This window comes from Carassius carassius, chromosome 19 (genome assembly GCF_963082965.1).
Source record: "Carassius carassius chromosome 19, fCarCar2.1, whole genome shotgun sequence".
Lineage (NCBI taxonomy): Eukaryota > Metazoa > Chordata > Actinopteri > Cypriniformes > Cyprinidae > Carassius > Carassius carassius.
The window spans coordinates 7448612-7466011 of NC_081773.1; the positions used below are offsets into that span (position 1 = coordinate 7448612).

General features: G+C 36.3%; 2 protein-coding genes across 2 annotated transcripts in view; one reads left to right on the plus strand and one right to left on the minus strand.

Moving 5' to 3' along the window:
- The window catches only part of LOC132095640 (collagen alpha-2(IV) chain-like), a 97774-nt gene extending 89932 nt beyond the window's left edge, over nucleotides 1-7842 (minus strand). Inside the window, exons 1-3 of the mRNA XM_059500776.1 lie at nucleotides 7690-7842; nucleotides 7080-7191; nucleotides 6951-7002 (exon numbers count right to left, since the gene is read on the minus strand). Of these exons, the coding sequence (XP_059356759.1) occupies nucleotides 6951-7002; nucleotides 7080-7120 (93 nt within the window). The 5' untranslated portion in view covers nucleotides 7121-7191; nucleotides 7690-7842. The remainder of the gene's footprint in view (nucleotides 1-6950; nucleotides 7003-7079; nucleotides 7192-7689) is intronic.
- Nucleotides 7843-7871: 29 nt separating this feature from the next.
- Nucleotides 7872-17400, plus strand: part of LOC132095641 (collagen alpha-1(IV) chain-like) — a 66220-nt gene continuing 56691 nt past the window's right edge. Inside the window, exon 1 of the mRNA XM_059500777.1 lies at nucleotides 7872-8156. Coding sequence (XP_059356760.1) covers nucleotides 8088-8156 — 69 coding nt within the window. The 5' untranslated portion in view covers nucleotides 7872-8087. The remainder of the gene's footprint in view (nucleotides 8157-17400) is intronic.

Here is a 17400-nt window from a genome sequence, read left to right on the forward strand (position 1 = left end):
CCCCTCCACAGCCAGACGTGGCCAGGACCTCACTCGATGAATCAGTGAGAACCGGTAGAGGGCAGGGTTCCATATGTAGAGACCTAAGTAGATCCTATATGTGTAAAGTCCATGGTATAGTCTGAGAGCCCATGTTTCCCCAGGAGACTTCCTACTATTTTTCAAGAGTGTTACACTAACCTCTAATCTTCCATATGCACCTAAACGGTTGTTCATATGTGTAAGTGCTTCTGAAAACTCCTTCGGGAAAGATGGGACTCCCGCAACATTCCTGTCCCAAGTGGTATGGGTACATTTTCCCAGTTTTGTACAGTCTTACTGAATGAGTAGTGTCATAGCAACAGTAGCTGGTCTTCTTGTGGTAAGCCCTGGACTATGCCAAAAAATAGAGGCGCAGGAGGCTTCCACAGGACACTGGCAGGGGCACTGCATGTGTACCGTGAAGGAGGGAATGGAGACGTCACGCCCCGTCGCCACAGCTTCTGTACCACCACTGAGCAGGTGGGTCACTGGCTCGGCTCCTCAGGGAAAACTTGAATATGTGCTGCAACTGCTGTCTACTTAAGGCAACGCTGTGATCAGTGGCAGCTGGATGCAGTTATTGCATGCCAATGTGCATTGGCTCGATTAGTTTACACTCAAAGTGGATTGGTCTCTCTAAGTGAGATCCCAATTCGTCTGTCATTTGACGTGACATCTCTCTTCCTTCCTTCAGGGAATGAGGGTTACAATACATAACCAAAACGTTATCTATGGAATAAGATGTAAGTGTCCTTTAAGTGCCAGAGACCTAAATTCTCTCGTATTTTTCACCCTAAGTCTGAGTTTTTTTAACAAACTAAAATTTGGAACAGTAAGGGGATTTTTAAAGTGCTAGTGGGCACAATGGATCAGGAAAAGCAGTCGGCAGCAGTTACTTTGCTTCCTTTCCAAGAACTACATTGCTTTTATGAGTACAATATGTAGCAAACTATGCTCAGTGAAATGCCACCTGTGTTGAACCAGCATGTGATCACATGAATGATGCCAAAGTTTACCTTAGAGCTATTCAAGTTAACTAATGCAGTAAGGGGATTTTATGAACCATTAACACTACCCATCAGTGCAGAAATTGAAAAATATTAAATACTAAAATATTACATAATGAAAATATAATATGATATATGAATATGATATTCACTGTAACTGCATACTTGCTTGAGTAATATTGCTAAACTAATGTGTCTAGATGCTACTTTGTATAAAATCCCAAAACAAAGTAAAATTAAGCTATTTATCTACTACTGTTGCAGGTATTTGGTTCCATTACATGCAACAAACTGACTAAGAAGTTAAGTTATATGGTTTTAAGGCCCTCTGCATCATATTGAGTCAACCAATACCCCTTACTTGTGGAAAATCACTGTAACACACAGCCATTAGTGTGTTATTGCTTCATTCTCAGTAGCTAGTTAATTACATTTAAATGTCAAGTGTTTACTTGGAACTACACTATACCACAGGCAAGTGCTGTAGAAACACTGAGTCACTGAGGCAGGAACATTTAGTTTGTCAAAAGTCCATATTCTCTGCTCAATGTGACAAGCTCATAGCATTACACTAAAACAAGGATGTTTTCTCATGAGATGTTTAAGCATTCTGGATGGGCACACATGCACAGAAAAGTCACAAGCAAAGAGGATATAGTAAATATTTAGGCTCTATGAGGGAATTAATCATCCAGTGTTCGAAAAGTTTCCAATCAATTGAGATCAGTTGTGTTTCAACACACTAGTTTCCAGGCAATGTCATAATGTTGCAATCAGAGATTATGAGACGTTTGCCATTCTGATAAACAGGAAGATGATAATAAGACGTAAATGAAAAAGTGGTAATAAAAATAATACTAACATTTTTAAGACAGCTGCACTTTTAAAAGTGATGTAATAAGGGCAGTGAATTCCTGTAGACATTGCAGAATTGACCTCTGCTTTATGATTTAACTTTGGTTACTTTAATTAACCATTTATGATCCATGAAAGACAGGAAATAGTTTAAAAGTTTGCTTATTCATTCATTCATTCATTCATTCATTCATGCAGATTATGTACTACATATACAATATATTTAAATATGAAATTGATGTTGTTTTCTGACACGTAATTGAAATAAAATGAACATTTAAATGCAAATAAAACCATAAAATGTAATTTAATGTTGAGAAACAATCATAAAAGTGTACTCTAAGTAAATAAAGTAAAAAATAAAGTAGATTTGAATAATTCTACAATTGCACACCTTGTTGAAAAAAAAAAAACAGCATAAGGTTAGCACTTGAACAGCTTAAACCAGCTCATGACCAGCTAAGGACCAGCTGAAACCAGCAGCCATGCTTCAAAACATACCTAACCAGCAAATGCTTCAATGTAATTTAGCAGTTTTTTTTTTTCTCTCACAAGATTTTATTTTAGTGAAGTGTTACTTTCACTAGTTTAGTTTTACTTTACTTACATTTCCAGTGGCAAGTAATCTGTGGCAAGTAATTTCCGAACTGAAGACAAAAATGTTGTGCAACGTGACACAATCACAGCCAATCAAAAGATATTTTTATGTCAGTAAAATGTCACTCATTTAGGTTATTTGGGACAGAAAAGATTAATATTAAAATATTACTTATGGATTTGGCACATATGGCTTGAACAGAGCTAAACTACTCAATACCAACAAGTCTCCTGACTTGCATTAAATGAAGATTAAATTACTTTTTCTTTTGGTTCCTTTTTCTAAAAGTGTAAAGTGTATTTTACTGTTTTTTTTGCATGGTGCTCTTTCCCAGCTTTGAGAAAAGTTCACACGAGACACAAGCTTCATATCAGCCTAAGGTCATGAGGGTCGCTATTTGACACAGGACATGGGTGGAGCCACTCCAACTCATTTGTGGGAACTACCCCTTCAGTTAAGGCCAACATACAGCCAACTACATACCAACACAGACAAAAACACTGTGTAGATCTAAATAATATACATCCGTTACAAAACCAACACATCCCAAAAATGTCAAAGGCTGAGCTACTTGTAGTGCGTCTTGCTGATTGTCGCTTGGGCTGAGAGCTCCTCAGCATAGGTCTTCCCCTCGGAACAATTTCACATCCTGCCTTGATCCCTCTAATCGAACACAATAGATTTCCCCCCAATTGTTCTGCTTTTTTGACTGAGCAGATTATTTTGGCAGGCGATGTAGCAGCATTTTTCCTGTCCTTATCACCAACAGACATCTTTTGTGTGGTGCTGGTCCACCCATTCCAACCGGTATAGAATGCACTTACACTTACTTCACGTGCACTCTTATCCTCGTGCACAACCTCAGGAACCACCCTGTGACCATATCTATTTCCTGTTCTCTTATGTGGTCGATGGAATTTCCAAGGACACTGCTGATATACATGCAATTCATACAATATTTTTTAATGCAATTATTGTTAAAAGGCTCTATTGCAAAATAAACTAGTATATTATTATAACACTTGGAACATTTTTATGCACCAGTTATTTCACTTTTTATGATTTTCTCTCCAAATATAGGTCAAACATCAAGGGCCAGTAATCGACCTCAAGGGATAAAGATAATATCTCAAAACCTTCCCACACATACAACAACAACAAAAAAGCGCTAGGAATTACCATATTTTGAACTTCCTGATAATCAAACTTTTCCATTCCTTCCCAAAATTATATTCTTAAAGCATTTCCATCAGACCTAAGGGGTCAAATAAGTGCTTAATCTTAATGGTGACACTAAGACATAACCATAAAACATATTTAAGGTTATTGCATGCTGTAAAATAGCTAGATATAACAGACCTGAGCAGAGATATATCATGTCAGAGCTGTAATTAAATCAATGCATTAAGCAATATCTGCAATTATATGTGTTTGGAAGATGAACTGCATACAGAGTTAAATGCAGATACATGTGCAACCAGTTCCAACTGTATTTGCACCTGTTTTACCTGCATCATCTTATACCAGCTGGCCTCTGTTCTACATGTAAATATTAATATCCATCTCTCAAACACATTTAAGACAAATTTAGGCATTTGTGCATTTTGCTTTGGTTTGCAAGAGGCTCAAAGCCATAGACTGAGCGTGTTTATAGGTATGGCCATGTAGATTAGATTGAATTCAAACTTTTGGTAAACTTTCAAAAAGTGCAAAACTGTGTGGAGGATTATGCATAGTATTTGCTGCCAAAGTGAGGTCACCTACGATGACCATACCCTGCAGGCCGGATCATTGCCTGTTTAAAAATAGATTGGCCTGCATGAAACCTGAAATCACTACACTCCTTGTACCAGTATAATACACAGCCTCAGCCTACTGCTGTCACAGGTTTTTGATAATGGAGGCACAAAATCTGATAAGGCTTTAGACAAGAAGGCTTTTTCTTCTTTTATTTAGTGAAATCAGTTAAGCTCTGAAAAAACTTGCATATGATATTAATACCTTGTTGTAGAAAGAGCCTCTGGCAAAAACACTTCACAGGATCTTGTGCAAAACACATGCTGTAAAAGTACATCAAAGTATTTTTTCATAGTATTTTCAGATGATTTTGTTCATTAAATTAGGCAACACTTAAGTCTTTATATGTTATACTTTATGATTTGAAGTACACACACACCTTATGTATGTGCGTGTATGTATTTCATTTGAATTGAAAGATAATTTAATAAAAAAAATCTGAAAATAGTATCTGAAAATATACTTCCAATTCTTCCAATTTTTTATTCATATTTTCTAAGAGCTATACAAAAGTGCCTTTGAATAATGTGAACAAATGATAAATATATAAATATTGATTGAACTTTTATACTTTCTTCCAAAAGTCTTGTTACTGCATTCTCTATTCACATGGCTGTACACAATTATTGACAACTCATTTATAGTTTTCAGTTTGCTGTGTTGTTAAAACTATGTCAAACTTGGGAAAACCTTTTCTTTGACTGCATTAAGACCTCTTTAAGTGCAAACTGCCTTATCAAAATTAATATTTGTATCAGTAGACAACCTTGGAATGGACCACACTGAAACTTGAGCACAAACCAAAGCAGAATATCATGAGAATGACTTAATGATTGTATACTTGTCTTTTAAACTGAGTCAGTCCAAATATTATTATAAAATCACCTTATACAGCATGCGATCTTCTTCAAAATAACAAGGTGCCAAGTGCATACCACAGCTAGATCTACAGTGAAAAGAATGAAGTTTCAGCTGAAGGAGCTTTTACAGGCACCTGGCAAAGTATCAGCTCTTTTGAACTTGTTTGCTGCTGGTGACGGGTGGTGCCAGAGACACATATCAGCATGTGGAACAGAAAAAGAGAATGTTCTCATGTTGAAATCATCCTCAAGAGGTGCTCACACAAGCATCATTACACACAGAGACTGCTGTCCAAAGGTAAACCTACTATTGTTCTGTCCAGTGGCAGCCATTAATCTGTACAAAACATAATAACAGTGTTTATGATGATCTATTGAATAACCTAAAATCTATTCTATCCAAACTGCTGATACAAACATCACAATAATCCACAAGTAATCCACACGACTCAAGTCCATCAATTAACATTTTATGACGTGAAGAGCTGTGTGTTTGTAAGGTACAAAGGCATTTTGTTGAGGTATTTTAACTATTAAACTGTACATAATCCATATTGTTTCCTCAAATTAACATTTCCACCCCCTTTTATCCTCTCATATCATAAGCCATCAACAAAACTTGTAAACAGTGCTTGAGCTGTGCACATTTCTCTTCCGATTCAGACATTTTTTTTTTCACTGAAAAAGCAATATCACAGATAGAGAAGTTAAAGCAACATTTTGAAGTAAAAAAAAAAGTCCTAATAATGGATTTGTTTATTACAAACACACATCTTTTCTCTTCACAAGACATTAATTGATGGATTGGAGTCGTGTGGATTACTTTTGGATTTGTGATTTTTTTTAATCATCTTTTTGGACTCTCATTCTGACGGCACTCATTCACTGCAGAGGATCCATTGATGAGCAACTGATGTAATGCTACATTTCTCATAATCTGTTCTGATGTAGAAAAAAAAAATCCTAAACAAATTTTCATTTTTGGGTGAACTATTCGTTTAAACCCTGCAAGCTTGCGTTCATCTGCCTCCATTTTTTAGTGCAATGGCCACATCTCAACATTCAATCAATAACTGATGAATAAAACCAAGTTCCTTCCTACAAGTTTTCTCTTTCACTAATCCATAATACTACAATTTGGAAATAAATGTCTGTCGCTATATTTCTGTTTCATCATGACTTTTAACAACCCTGTCTTCTTAGAGAGTTGCTTTTTAACATTACATTTATAGAGATTCCAGTAACTTGAATTCAGTTAATGAAGTGTTCACCCCAAGGAAGCATTATTCCTCTCAAACTAATAGCTTTCCAAATTAACACCACTATTAGGAGAAATCATTGGTAAAAAATAAATAAATAATACATTAAAATCAATAAATAAATAATTTAAGCAGATGTGTATACACACATACTGTCATAACCACTGTCAGACTCTGAACACATTTTCTCCATTAACATCAGGCCAGTGTTTGATCTCACAGTGGGATGCCAGTGGGTTATATTACCACTAACTACCATACCTAATTAATGTGGGACTTTACGTCATTTTTATTTTTATTTATTTACCATTCAGCCTTATAACAATGAAAACAAAGCATGCTTTTAATGAAAGGAACATGCACACTGCAAACAATCTCTAAATGGCAAACATTTGTGAATTGCACATGAGAAACTTGTAATAGAAACAAGGACACTCCCACTCATCTGAGGGGCTTGTTCAGTGTGCTGCACCATAAATGAGGCTCAAATACGACACCACATTCTGCACTTAATATTGAACACTTAATATAGTGAAATTAAAAACACACTTACTGCGTTGACCTCGGTCGTAAGGATAAGGACAGCAATGCACAACAGAAAACACCTGCAATGTGAAAGTGAATTAATGTGTGCAAAGGGAAAATACATGCTTTTACAACACAAAGAAACAACAGATTTTACCTAAATGTGTTCCAGTTCTGTAGATGGTTCTCACCCTCCATGCGAGCCAGAAAACAGATGCAATCTCTCCTTCTGCCCAATTCCACTATCCTGTTACTGCATACTCTGTGATCTGAAAGTTACAGATTTATGATTAATAGTTACTAGTTAATTCTCACTGTTCTAAGCCCATTTGAACAGCAGTGGATCCTTAGTTCATATTTAGAGCATATTATAAGTACTGGTATCTTTGTAAATCTCATGTTCCTTGTTAATAGATCCTGGAACATGCGCCAGCTGCTTTCCATCTGGTGCAACCTGTCTTTAGCATAGCCTATAGACCAGCATGGACCAGTAGCCAGTACACTAAATCAAGGTGGTCAAACTAGTATAGCTATTCGTATTTTAGAAAAGCGTTTTAGACTTGATAAAAAAAAAAAAAACTAGCTAACATGTTCTAAAAACACAGCTACCCTTTGGTACGACTTGTTAATGTGTCAAATAACTTCACAAAATAGATTTTCTTATTATTTAAACGCTTTTAGTTACAATACCACACATTTAAGCTTCATATATTTAGTCGTAAACTATCTCTTGTCCAACTGAAAATGAAGTGACGGCAGAAGTTTACCTCAGATCTCACGCTTCAGTTGCACGCGCTCAATTCCGATGCGTTCGCGCTTAGGGAAAGTTGGTTGTCTCGCCTAAAATCCACCTTGTCAAAGCTGTTTTAAGGGAATTACTGAACTCCTTAAACCTTAACTTCACCTAACAATGCCTAAACGCGAGTGATAGTTGTTCAAAACAGGGTTATGTTGGTGCGTACTGATGGGTGGTCGTGTTCCTGACAGGGGGTGTGGTGGGCACTTCTACAAGACATTACTTTCAACAACAGCCACATAACGTTTCGAGCAAAGATGCACACAAACGTATAGTTCAAGCTCGGGAAGAAGAGAGGCAAGAATTGCTTGAAACGGAGAAGAATCCGTCAGCAGCGTGTCCTTTTGGACATTATTCGTATGTGCAAAGATGCGGCTTCCATGTGTCACCGTTTTTCTTCTCACAGTCTCTTTGAGTATAGACGAGAGTACAGCTAAGGTAAGTCCAACTAAAAACTAAATTATGTTAAGTTATGTGTGTTTTATTAGTAATGTCGTCGGTTTGGACATGAGTTCCGTTATGTCTTAAGTCGAGCGCACAGAGAAGTGCGTATAACTTGCGCGCGCTCAAGTTCCACTTTAGATTTCAAGTTAGAATATTTCCACTCGACTTAGTTCAAGGCTGGGATATAACTTAAGTGTATAATGTCAAATCTGTCGTTAGATTTGAAATAGCAAACAGCAAACCAAACTGCAAACAGAACTATATGAATAGCCAACCTACGGCTTATGCTGTAACTAATGAATAGGCTACTGGTCTCTAGTACATAATTGTCAAAGGCATTATGTATATTCACACAATTTTTAGCAGGACAATTGTTTTAGTAGTTCGGTAGATTCGTGCGCTTTTGCTGGTTTGGTTGTTTCATTAGTTCAGTTTGATACAGATTGCTTCGAAATTGAAGAGATTGTTTCCAAAAATCTTACTTAGTATCTTGATGTGTTGTCATGAAGTGAATTTGTGCTGTGACTTTTCTAAACAGTTTATATTTGCCACTCCTCTTGGTCTTGTCTGAGGGTTGTATTACTCCTTCACCCCTATCCCACCCTCTCAGTTCAATTTCAAAGTATTAGCATCATTGTTTAAAAAAAAAAAAAAAAAAAAATATATATATATATATATATATACAAAGTAAAAGCAATCAGACCAATGAGAGAGCAACAATATACAAGTGCTGTGACAAGTCTCAGTTAGTCTAGCACTGTGCACAAGGCAAGGTTTTTTATATAAATAAATTGTATATATATAAATAATAAATTATATAATGGATTGAGAAAGGCAGGTCGTTCCACCAGCTGGGGACAGTCCTAATATTCAAAAAGACATGGACGTTACACCAGTAACACCTGCATTTAATCTGTTTGAGACACTTATGGAAAACCTGTCCTGAAATGACACATTTTTAAAGTATTTTACTGTTTTACTATAAAATACAAGCAGAATGTGTCACTCTGTCTTGCCTCAGGAAACCATGTTTGTCTGAATCTAACTTTTTCTTTGGCTAGACTGTGGGAAACAGCAGACAAACTTGGTTTCTGTGTGTTGTACGCTTGTGTGCACACTGCTATGGTTAACACAAACTTTTGTAAACTTATTCTTGACCATCTGGACTTTGTATTCTATTTGTTAAAGGCATTTTACTGCTCATCTAAAAAAAATCTATATATCTTATGAATGAGTTCCACTGCAGTATTTACCCAAGCCAAAGTTTTCCCCCATACGTAGTTGCGTTAAGATTAAGATGCTTTAATCTGAGAGCGCTATACTGGACGTGTGTTTTTATTGGGGGAGTGGCTGTGGACGGCTCTCAGTGGGAAGCACGTAAGAGCGAGGGTTCGGGAAGTGACAGGTGTCTGGGTGATAAGACATAGCAGGATGATTTATTGTGACGATGATGAATTCACAAAACTGTTACATCTGGTGATTTTGTGGAATTTCTGAATGCAAACTGGCATTTGTTGGATGAATAAACTATCGATACTGCAGATATTTGCAGTAGTATATCTGTATGAAGAATAACTGTTTCCTCATTGCAAATTACAGGCAAAAATGCCCTAAAATACCAAAACATGTCTTCCAACTGTATTCCAATGGAATTTGTTGATGGATTATCACATTACATACTAGTTTGATTTAAACTGCAATGTCACAAAGCTATACTGAATAGACTGTATACTCCAGATATTGACACTTTATCTGTAATCTCTCAGCACTTTTTAGTGCAACACCAATTATATGCCACCCACAGCTGCCTCTCTCTGTCACCTCAGCCTTGGATTGTAATTGATGCCATTTGTGAGTGGTGTAAAATTCAGGCTTGGGAACACTGTTTAAACAGAGACAACAACAATAACCCTGAGAACAATCATGTTTTTGCTCTGTGTTATGTGAGACAAACACCAAAAGGTGTTACCATTTGTTGTTGTTGGCTTGTTTTGGAGACGGGGTTTCCATGCTCATTGAAGACATCTCAAAGTAAATAAAACTTTGTATTTTTTTCTTAAAATATGTTTTAATTAGTGAGTGGAATCTAAAAACATAATAATCATCCAGCAATTACAAACAACTGGAAAAGTCATGGGAATCCTGTAAAGGGAAAACATCTTGAACTCAAAATAAATTTACATAGACTATTAGTTGAAATGGATAGAAAGGACATTTTGAGTAGGCCTACTGCAAAATCCGCTTTAAATCTTTGTAGTGTTAATTGTACCATATGAGTGCTTCAGCACAAATCAAGTGATTGCTTTCTCTCTTTGGAGATCTCAAATTTTTTGTTAAAAAGATGTTTGACAACTAAAGATTGGAATGTCACTCTTTCAGCAGTTTCTTGCGATTAGAAGGGGTTAAGAATATTCCTAACAAACAAGTGTTTCTTTATATTGTCAATGCTTGTCCGTCTATTTTAGTGGCACAAAAAAAGCCTTCTTCCTCATCTATATTTGTGCATTAATGGAAGGCCGGTGATATGCATGAATTTCAGTTGAGTTTTTCCAAGCTTGTTTATCATTTGTGACTCTTATAAGGTTAGCATGGTCTCACATGTCTCCAGTTGATATCAGATTAGTGGGACTGCCCCAAGTCCACTTCCTTTAGTTAACTCACTTCATTAGGATGGTAGCACAGATTAGATTCTCCACTTGAATGCAGTGCAGAAACAGCCAAAGTAAATGAAGGTGAACTCAGTAAACTTATCTGATTGTAGTGTAATCTCTAAGTGAACTTCACAACCAAAAACCACTGCCAAAACCACAGCATGCACCCACTACACCCTTAAAGATAAATCCAAGGACTCATAACATTTCTTTGCACTGCCCTTGATCAGTGATATTGTTATCCGATTGGATGTGCATATCACATTTACATTTACAAAAGTTTATGGTAGACCAGACGCCTGCTCAACACATGCATGCATTGCTGCAATCTCATACAAAAGGTTTTCGTGTAGCTTTATAACATTATGGTTTAACCACTGATGTCACATGGATTATTTTAACAATGTATTTAACAATGTATTTACCTTTCTGGGTCTTGAATGTGGCAGTTCCGTTGCTGTCTGTGCAGGGTCAGAAAGATCTTGGATTTCATCAAACATATTGTATTTTTTTTGTGTTAAGAAGATGAACAAATGTCTTATGGGTTTGGAATAGGGCTGAAATGATTCCTCGAGTAACTCGATTACAAAAAATTATTGAGGCAAATTCCTCTGCCTAAAAGCCTCTTTTAATTTATTTTAAATCTCACGTCAGGTTCTTTCGCAATGATTTTTTTTTAATGTGACAACGCGTTCACGTCACCTACAAAGCGGAAGGAGACACAAGAGCTGCGTCCGAAATCGCCAGGCGGCAAGGAAGTCGACAACAACATTTCTTCCATGTTTTATTTTTAATAGTAAATCCCCTTTGTTTACCAAAAAGTTAAGTTAATTTTCAATAATTAAAAGATAAATTAAATTAATGTTTTATGTGTTTAATGTTTAATGTGCATCTCAGAAAATGCTTAATTTAAAACCCCAACTGAATGGCACTTAAATGCACTTAATTCATCTGTCAACTTTATTGTCATTGTTCACAGTACAAGTACAGACAGAGAAACAATGGGTAATAATTAAATGTTTATTTTTGATGTATGCATTGCATTTTATGCATTTAAAAAAAAATAAAAATTATAAAAAAGGAAACTTAGCTGTTCTTTTTAAGAGACCCAGGAGTCTTATTTTCTCTTGCATAATTAATTATACACTTTAATTAAGCAAAAACACATTTTATCCGATTACTCAATTAATCGATGGAATTTTTGGTAGAATACTCGATTACTAAAATATTCGATAGCTACAGCCCTAGTTTGGAATGACATGAGGAATTTTTCTAACCCTTTAAGTGGGAAGTTCTCTTTTTAGACAGTGTTCGTTTGATTGGACAAAAATCTGTATAGAGCAGGACAAGTAATCAATATGTTTAGTAAATTTTACAGAGAAGAAAGTCTGTAAATTTTACATTTTGTAAATATAAATGTTGTCATCCAGAAGGTCATTAGATAATCTCAGAGATAACAGGCATGGACTAAAACACAACAGTCCAACAGTCTGCATGACACACTGTCATTTTCTGCTGGTTCCTTACACATAGTCTGCACGTATCCCAATGATTTGAGCACTCAAAAAAAACGAAGGTCCACTAGGTAGCATGTGCCGAATGCATAAATCCGTGATTACAGTCAGTGAACTCTGGATTACATGCTAAACTGTTTTCTAAAGTATACCTGGTCCTCAAGAACCATAACACTTTTGATGTCTGTAAATATCCCTATATACTTAATAGTTAATACACCACAGTCAGTGTGCTTTAATCAGTCTTATCAAACCCTCTGATAGTGGAAGAAATTCCTCAAGTGACTTCTGTGCAGTGTGTATTTCTCAAGCCCGCCCAACCTCTCAATTCTGCCCATGAGAGTCTCGTGTGTGGGTTGTCTGTCTAATTCTTGGAAACCGCACATGTAGTGATGGGTGTGAGAGAGAGTGAGTGGGGAGAAGGAGGATGGACGAGGACCAACTGGAGGGAAAAACATGTCAGACCTCACTAGGCTTACACTGTTCCTCCTACGCCAGATCAGACTGTTCTAGTATCTCCCGAGAGGGTGGATGGAATGCCAGTGGAGAGGAAGCAACAGTTTCAATTGTTTATCTTGCTGAATCCCTGTTCCTTTCCCCTTACCCATTTTATTTGTTTTCATCTCTAGAAAATAACCCATAGTCTCATAAAGCACTTGCATGTGCTACTTTTTCCAGCCAGACAGCCCCAATAAACACTTTTTAATAGGGTACTGAGTATTTGATATATGTGTAATTGTCTTCAAATTGTTGGCTAGAATTGAGCATAAGGGTTTCCACTTTATGTCATTTACATGCTTGGACAAGTCATGCAAATTCAAATCTAAAATACAAATACAGAAATTGCTGAGGAAAACTAAGATACTGCTGCCATGAATTAAGAATTATTTCTTTATCTATGATGTGTTCCCATATTTGAGTTACATCATGGTCTTGACATATTAATTTGTTCCCTCATTTTAATTTAGTTAGATAGTCACCATGATTAAGCTAAAACAAAGGGACAAAATGTGGAAACAAATTTGACATTCATGACCATTATATCTAGTTTTTTCTCCCTCCAGCATGTCATGTTTAGGCTCTGTACAAATGACTGTAAACGTTAGACATAATAAAATCATAAAAATTCTTTGGTCAAATTTTGTGAGAACTTTATAAAGATTTAATAATTCTCTCTATCCAAAGTTCCCACAACTCTTGTGGGAACAATTTCCAAGTCTTTTATTAAATTGTTCCAATTATGGCGTTTGGCGTAGCTTTTTCATGAATGAAAAAGCCTTAAACTTTTAAACTGAAACCACAAACATCAGATATCATACCATTCCAGTTTGGCAATCATTTTCACCTTAAACTCACTGACTATTTAGAAATGGCCCTGAAATTACAAACACAATTCAAACTGATTGATTCTCATATTATATGCATTCTTTATTAAATATTTTTTCCCTTTGAGTAAGTGCCAGCTAAAGTCCCAAGCTAAACTGAAGAACCCTGACCCTTTCAGAGGGCTATAGCTTAAGTTCACAGGGCCTGGGACAGAATGTCCATTGATTGACCCTCTTGGCTCGAGACTTTAGTGATAGGGCCTGGGACAACCTCCATCTGATGTCTGATGTAGGCCTGATAAAAGGTTCATGGTTCACCCTACTTAACAAGACTGAAAGAGGCAAATGGGGAAACCACAGAGGTGGTCAGGTGAAACCAGTTTGTCATTATGGTAATCATTGTTTTGGAATATTCAGTATAGAATCATCTCAGCAATGTGTTGTTTGAAGGAAAGTATATTTTATTACCACTGACCATGATTTTTTGTTAGTGAAGTATAAAAAATTTTTTTTACTTGCATTTCAACAATCTGACCTCAAACACACAACTTTTAAAATGTAGTTTAATGAACTGTAAGGGTATTATTTTCTGGGTGGTCTGGGAAAACACCGTCCTTAACCTATTGATCTGCTGCCCACAGGGTGCATCAAGTTTGGTCATTACATTAAGTTTTTACTTGTAAGATGATCTCAGTGGTGTATTTTCTAATACTGCACACAGAAGAAGGCATATACAAATTTGTCATGGCTTAATGGAAGGAGTACTGCAGTTCCTTAATTTACTCTATTGCTGGCTCATGATTAGAAAAAGACAAGCACAACAGTCTTCCTGTAGCTCAAATAGTTAAGCATTGCCCTAGCAATGCAAAGGTCATGGGTTCATTTCCCAGAAAATGTGTGAAGCGGTTATAATCATGGCATTGATTTATTCTCATACCCTCATAATTATCTAGGAGCCACACCCAAGATTGGTAAATACTCTGTGAAGTAGTCTGCTTCACATGGCACTACCAGGCGATTGGAATGTACCCTCTAATCTCTGCAATTTTTCACTGAATCTGTGCCTGAAGACAGTATGTGTTCCCTTTTGCTGTAGTAAATCCTGTCTATTTAACATTGTCCAAGGTATTAATTGCCTCACACTGGAACAAGGGGGAAAAGTCATCGCACATAGGGAGTCCCAGATCCCAGGCTTTCTCTCAAATCCTTTCTCCCAGGATCATTTGGTCTCGGTAACTGGGACTCAGCCAGCCTTAATAATGCATGAGAGAACCATCTGCCCTTGTCAATCAAAGAGGAATGGAGGATGACTCAGAGAAGATGCATGTGTTATTAGTATTATAAACAGGATATCATGCATCATAATTAATTTGTTATAAAAAAAAAAAAATAGTGGCATCGTTCTTGGCTGTCCTGAAACACTTGGTGGCCAAGGCACGACAGTACGTGACAATACCTACACAAACGCTGTAGGGCAGATGGTTCAATCATACATACCATCAATCAATCAATCAAAGCAAGATATAGCGTACAGTAAATTTATATTTTGGCATACTAAACTGCAATGTTGCACTACCAAAGCAAATTTCTACATGAAAGTCACAAATGAGCCTTGAAAGTGCAAATGTCAGGTAGTCCTTATTTTGTCTCAAGTGCTCTAATATAAGTATAATTTACTTCTGTCTGACATGGTGACCTCTTTTTTTTTTGAAAGACTGGGCCTTCTGTTTCTCACCATGTATCCGAATCGTCAAAATTGTTAGGAGTTTGTGTTGTTCTGAGTGGTTTGTTTATGCAGCTGTCTTAGTGGATCTCAAAACATTCAGTAAAAAGTTTGGACTGGTCAGGAGCAACTTTACTCTAGGTCATAAATCATAGAAAAAGATAGCGGGAGTGAACAGCTTGTTATATTTGTCATTAAGGAGTCTTTATAGGCCTTTTCAGCATATGTCCAGACCCTCTAACAGATTGGCCATTTTATACATTTTCTCTTCCCTTCCTAAGACCCTTGAAAATCACTGTGCAGCTGTCTGACCAGACCCTAACCAAAATCAGGTCAGATTTAAAGGAATAGTTCTGCTAAAAAGAAAATTACCAATTGCCTTTAAGAACCATACTTCATGTATGAGACTACATAAAAAATAAAAATAAAATAATAATAAATCTGGATTTGCTTATAAATCTTATTTTATATAACTAATCAAATTAAACTTTCAATTAAACATTTTATTCAAAGTTTTATAATGTGAATATAATTTACAATAAAAATGTAATAAATTACAAAGAAAAGAAAAAAAACGCAAAATAGAAGTATTTTCCAGCCCAGGCTCATTAGAGGAATATTTGGACATTCTGCAAAGTTAGATTACTTGGACTCTTGCACATTTTTTACACTTGAAATGTTCAGTCAGCGGTGCTAAAAGAGCATTCAGTTTTATCCGAAACAGATGAATGTTGCAACATTTTATTACGCTGTTTGTTGTTTTGTTCATATCAAGGCAGTTCAGAAATCAAATAAAAGATTAATGCGCTATTGCATTTGAAAATAACATACCACCTACAAAAGCCCAAACTACCATAAACCTAAAGCAAACATGAAATTAAAACATTTGCTAAACCAACCATGTGATTTTAGCTTGCATATACAAGACTTTGAGTTCATTTATTATTGCTCATGCTTCATGGGACTGAAAACACTCCACGTTAAGTGCAATGCTGTACCAGGTGGGCTACAAAGCAAGTTTACTATTTACCACATATATGGAGCTGTTTATGTGATTTAGACATCAAAATGTATGAGTTTACAATCATGCACAGTGGTAAAAATGGATAAATCTGCATGTTTTCCAATTTCATTACTAGCCTCAGAGATTTAGACATCATTATATATATAAACATTTCTAATTAGTCATTTTTAATTAAAAAAATATCATATGATTATTAAAAATAGTATTTTCTTTTAAAAATGTTCGGGTTACTGTCAGATAAGCTGTGATCGGTGCATGTTTAGGTTAATTGGTTGCACTAGTTTAATCTCTGTACCCTAGTTTGCATCTCCTGCTGTTTTTGCCTCAAAATAACACATGCACTTTCTCATAGGTATATAGTACATGAGCACAATTTATTGCTGGAGAACCATGATTTAGATGCCAGCATGCTATTTTGGCCTTTCACAGTGCCACGTGAACCACGTTAGCCCAAAATTCATGCCAGCTCTGCCACAGGAGTGTTTGCGGAGAGCATCACACAAGGAGGTGTCTGTTGACTTCATTAGGAAGAATGTCGTGTTGTCATCACTGTTAAATATCAGATGAACAAGCTGCAGGAAGAACAAGCCACCAAAGCTTGATAATATACAGTTTATGACTAAAATAATTCCGAATTCATGTGATTCCAAAAAAACAGAGAGACACAGAAACCTCGCCTCACTTTATCTGGAGAGCATTTATAAGTAGGCCCCACAGTTTTTTGGAGAACAGATAACTATTGTCAGTGACAGCTTGTCTGTCCAGCGCTCTGAATGCAGTGTTTCAAATGCTGTTTGATCCCTCTATTGTTCAATGGACCAGTAGGGGTGAGTTCATGCATGTTTCGCATGAAGGTCCATTCTGCATGCACATAAACCCAGGACCTGTGGGTGTCTTTTTCTGGCTTTTAAGCAGTAATACTTTTGTATATTGTCATGTTTCTGTGTGGGGGATTTCAGATGATTTTAATTGCCGTGACATCATCTCCCTTTATCTGCACT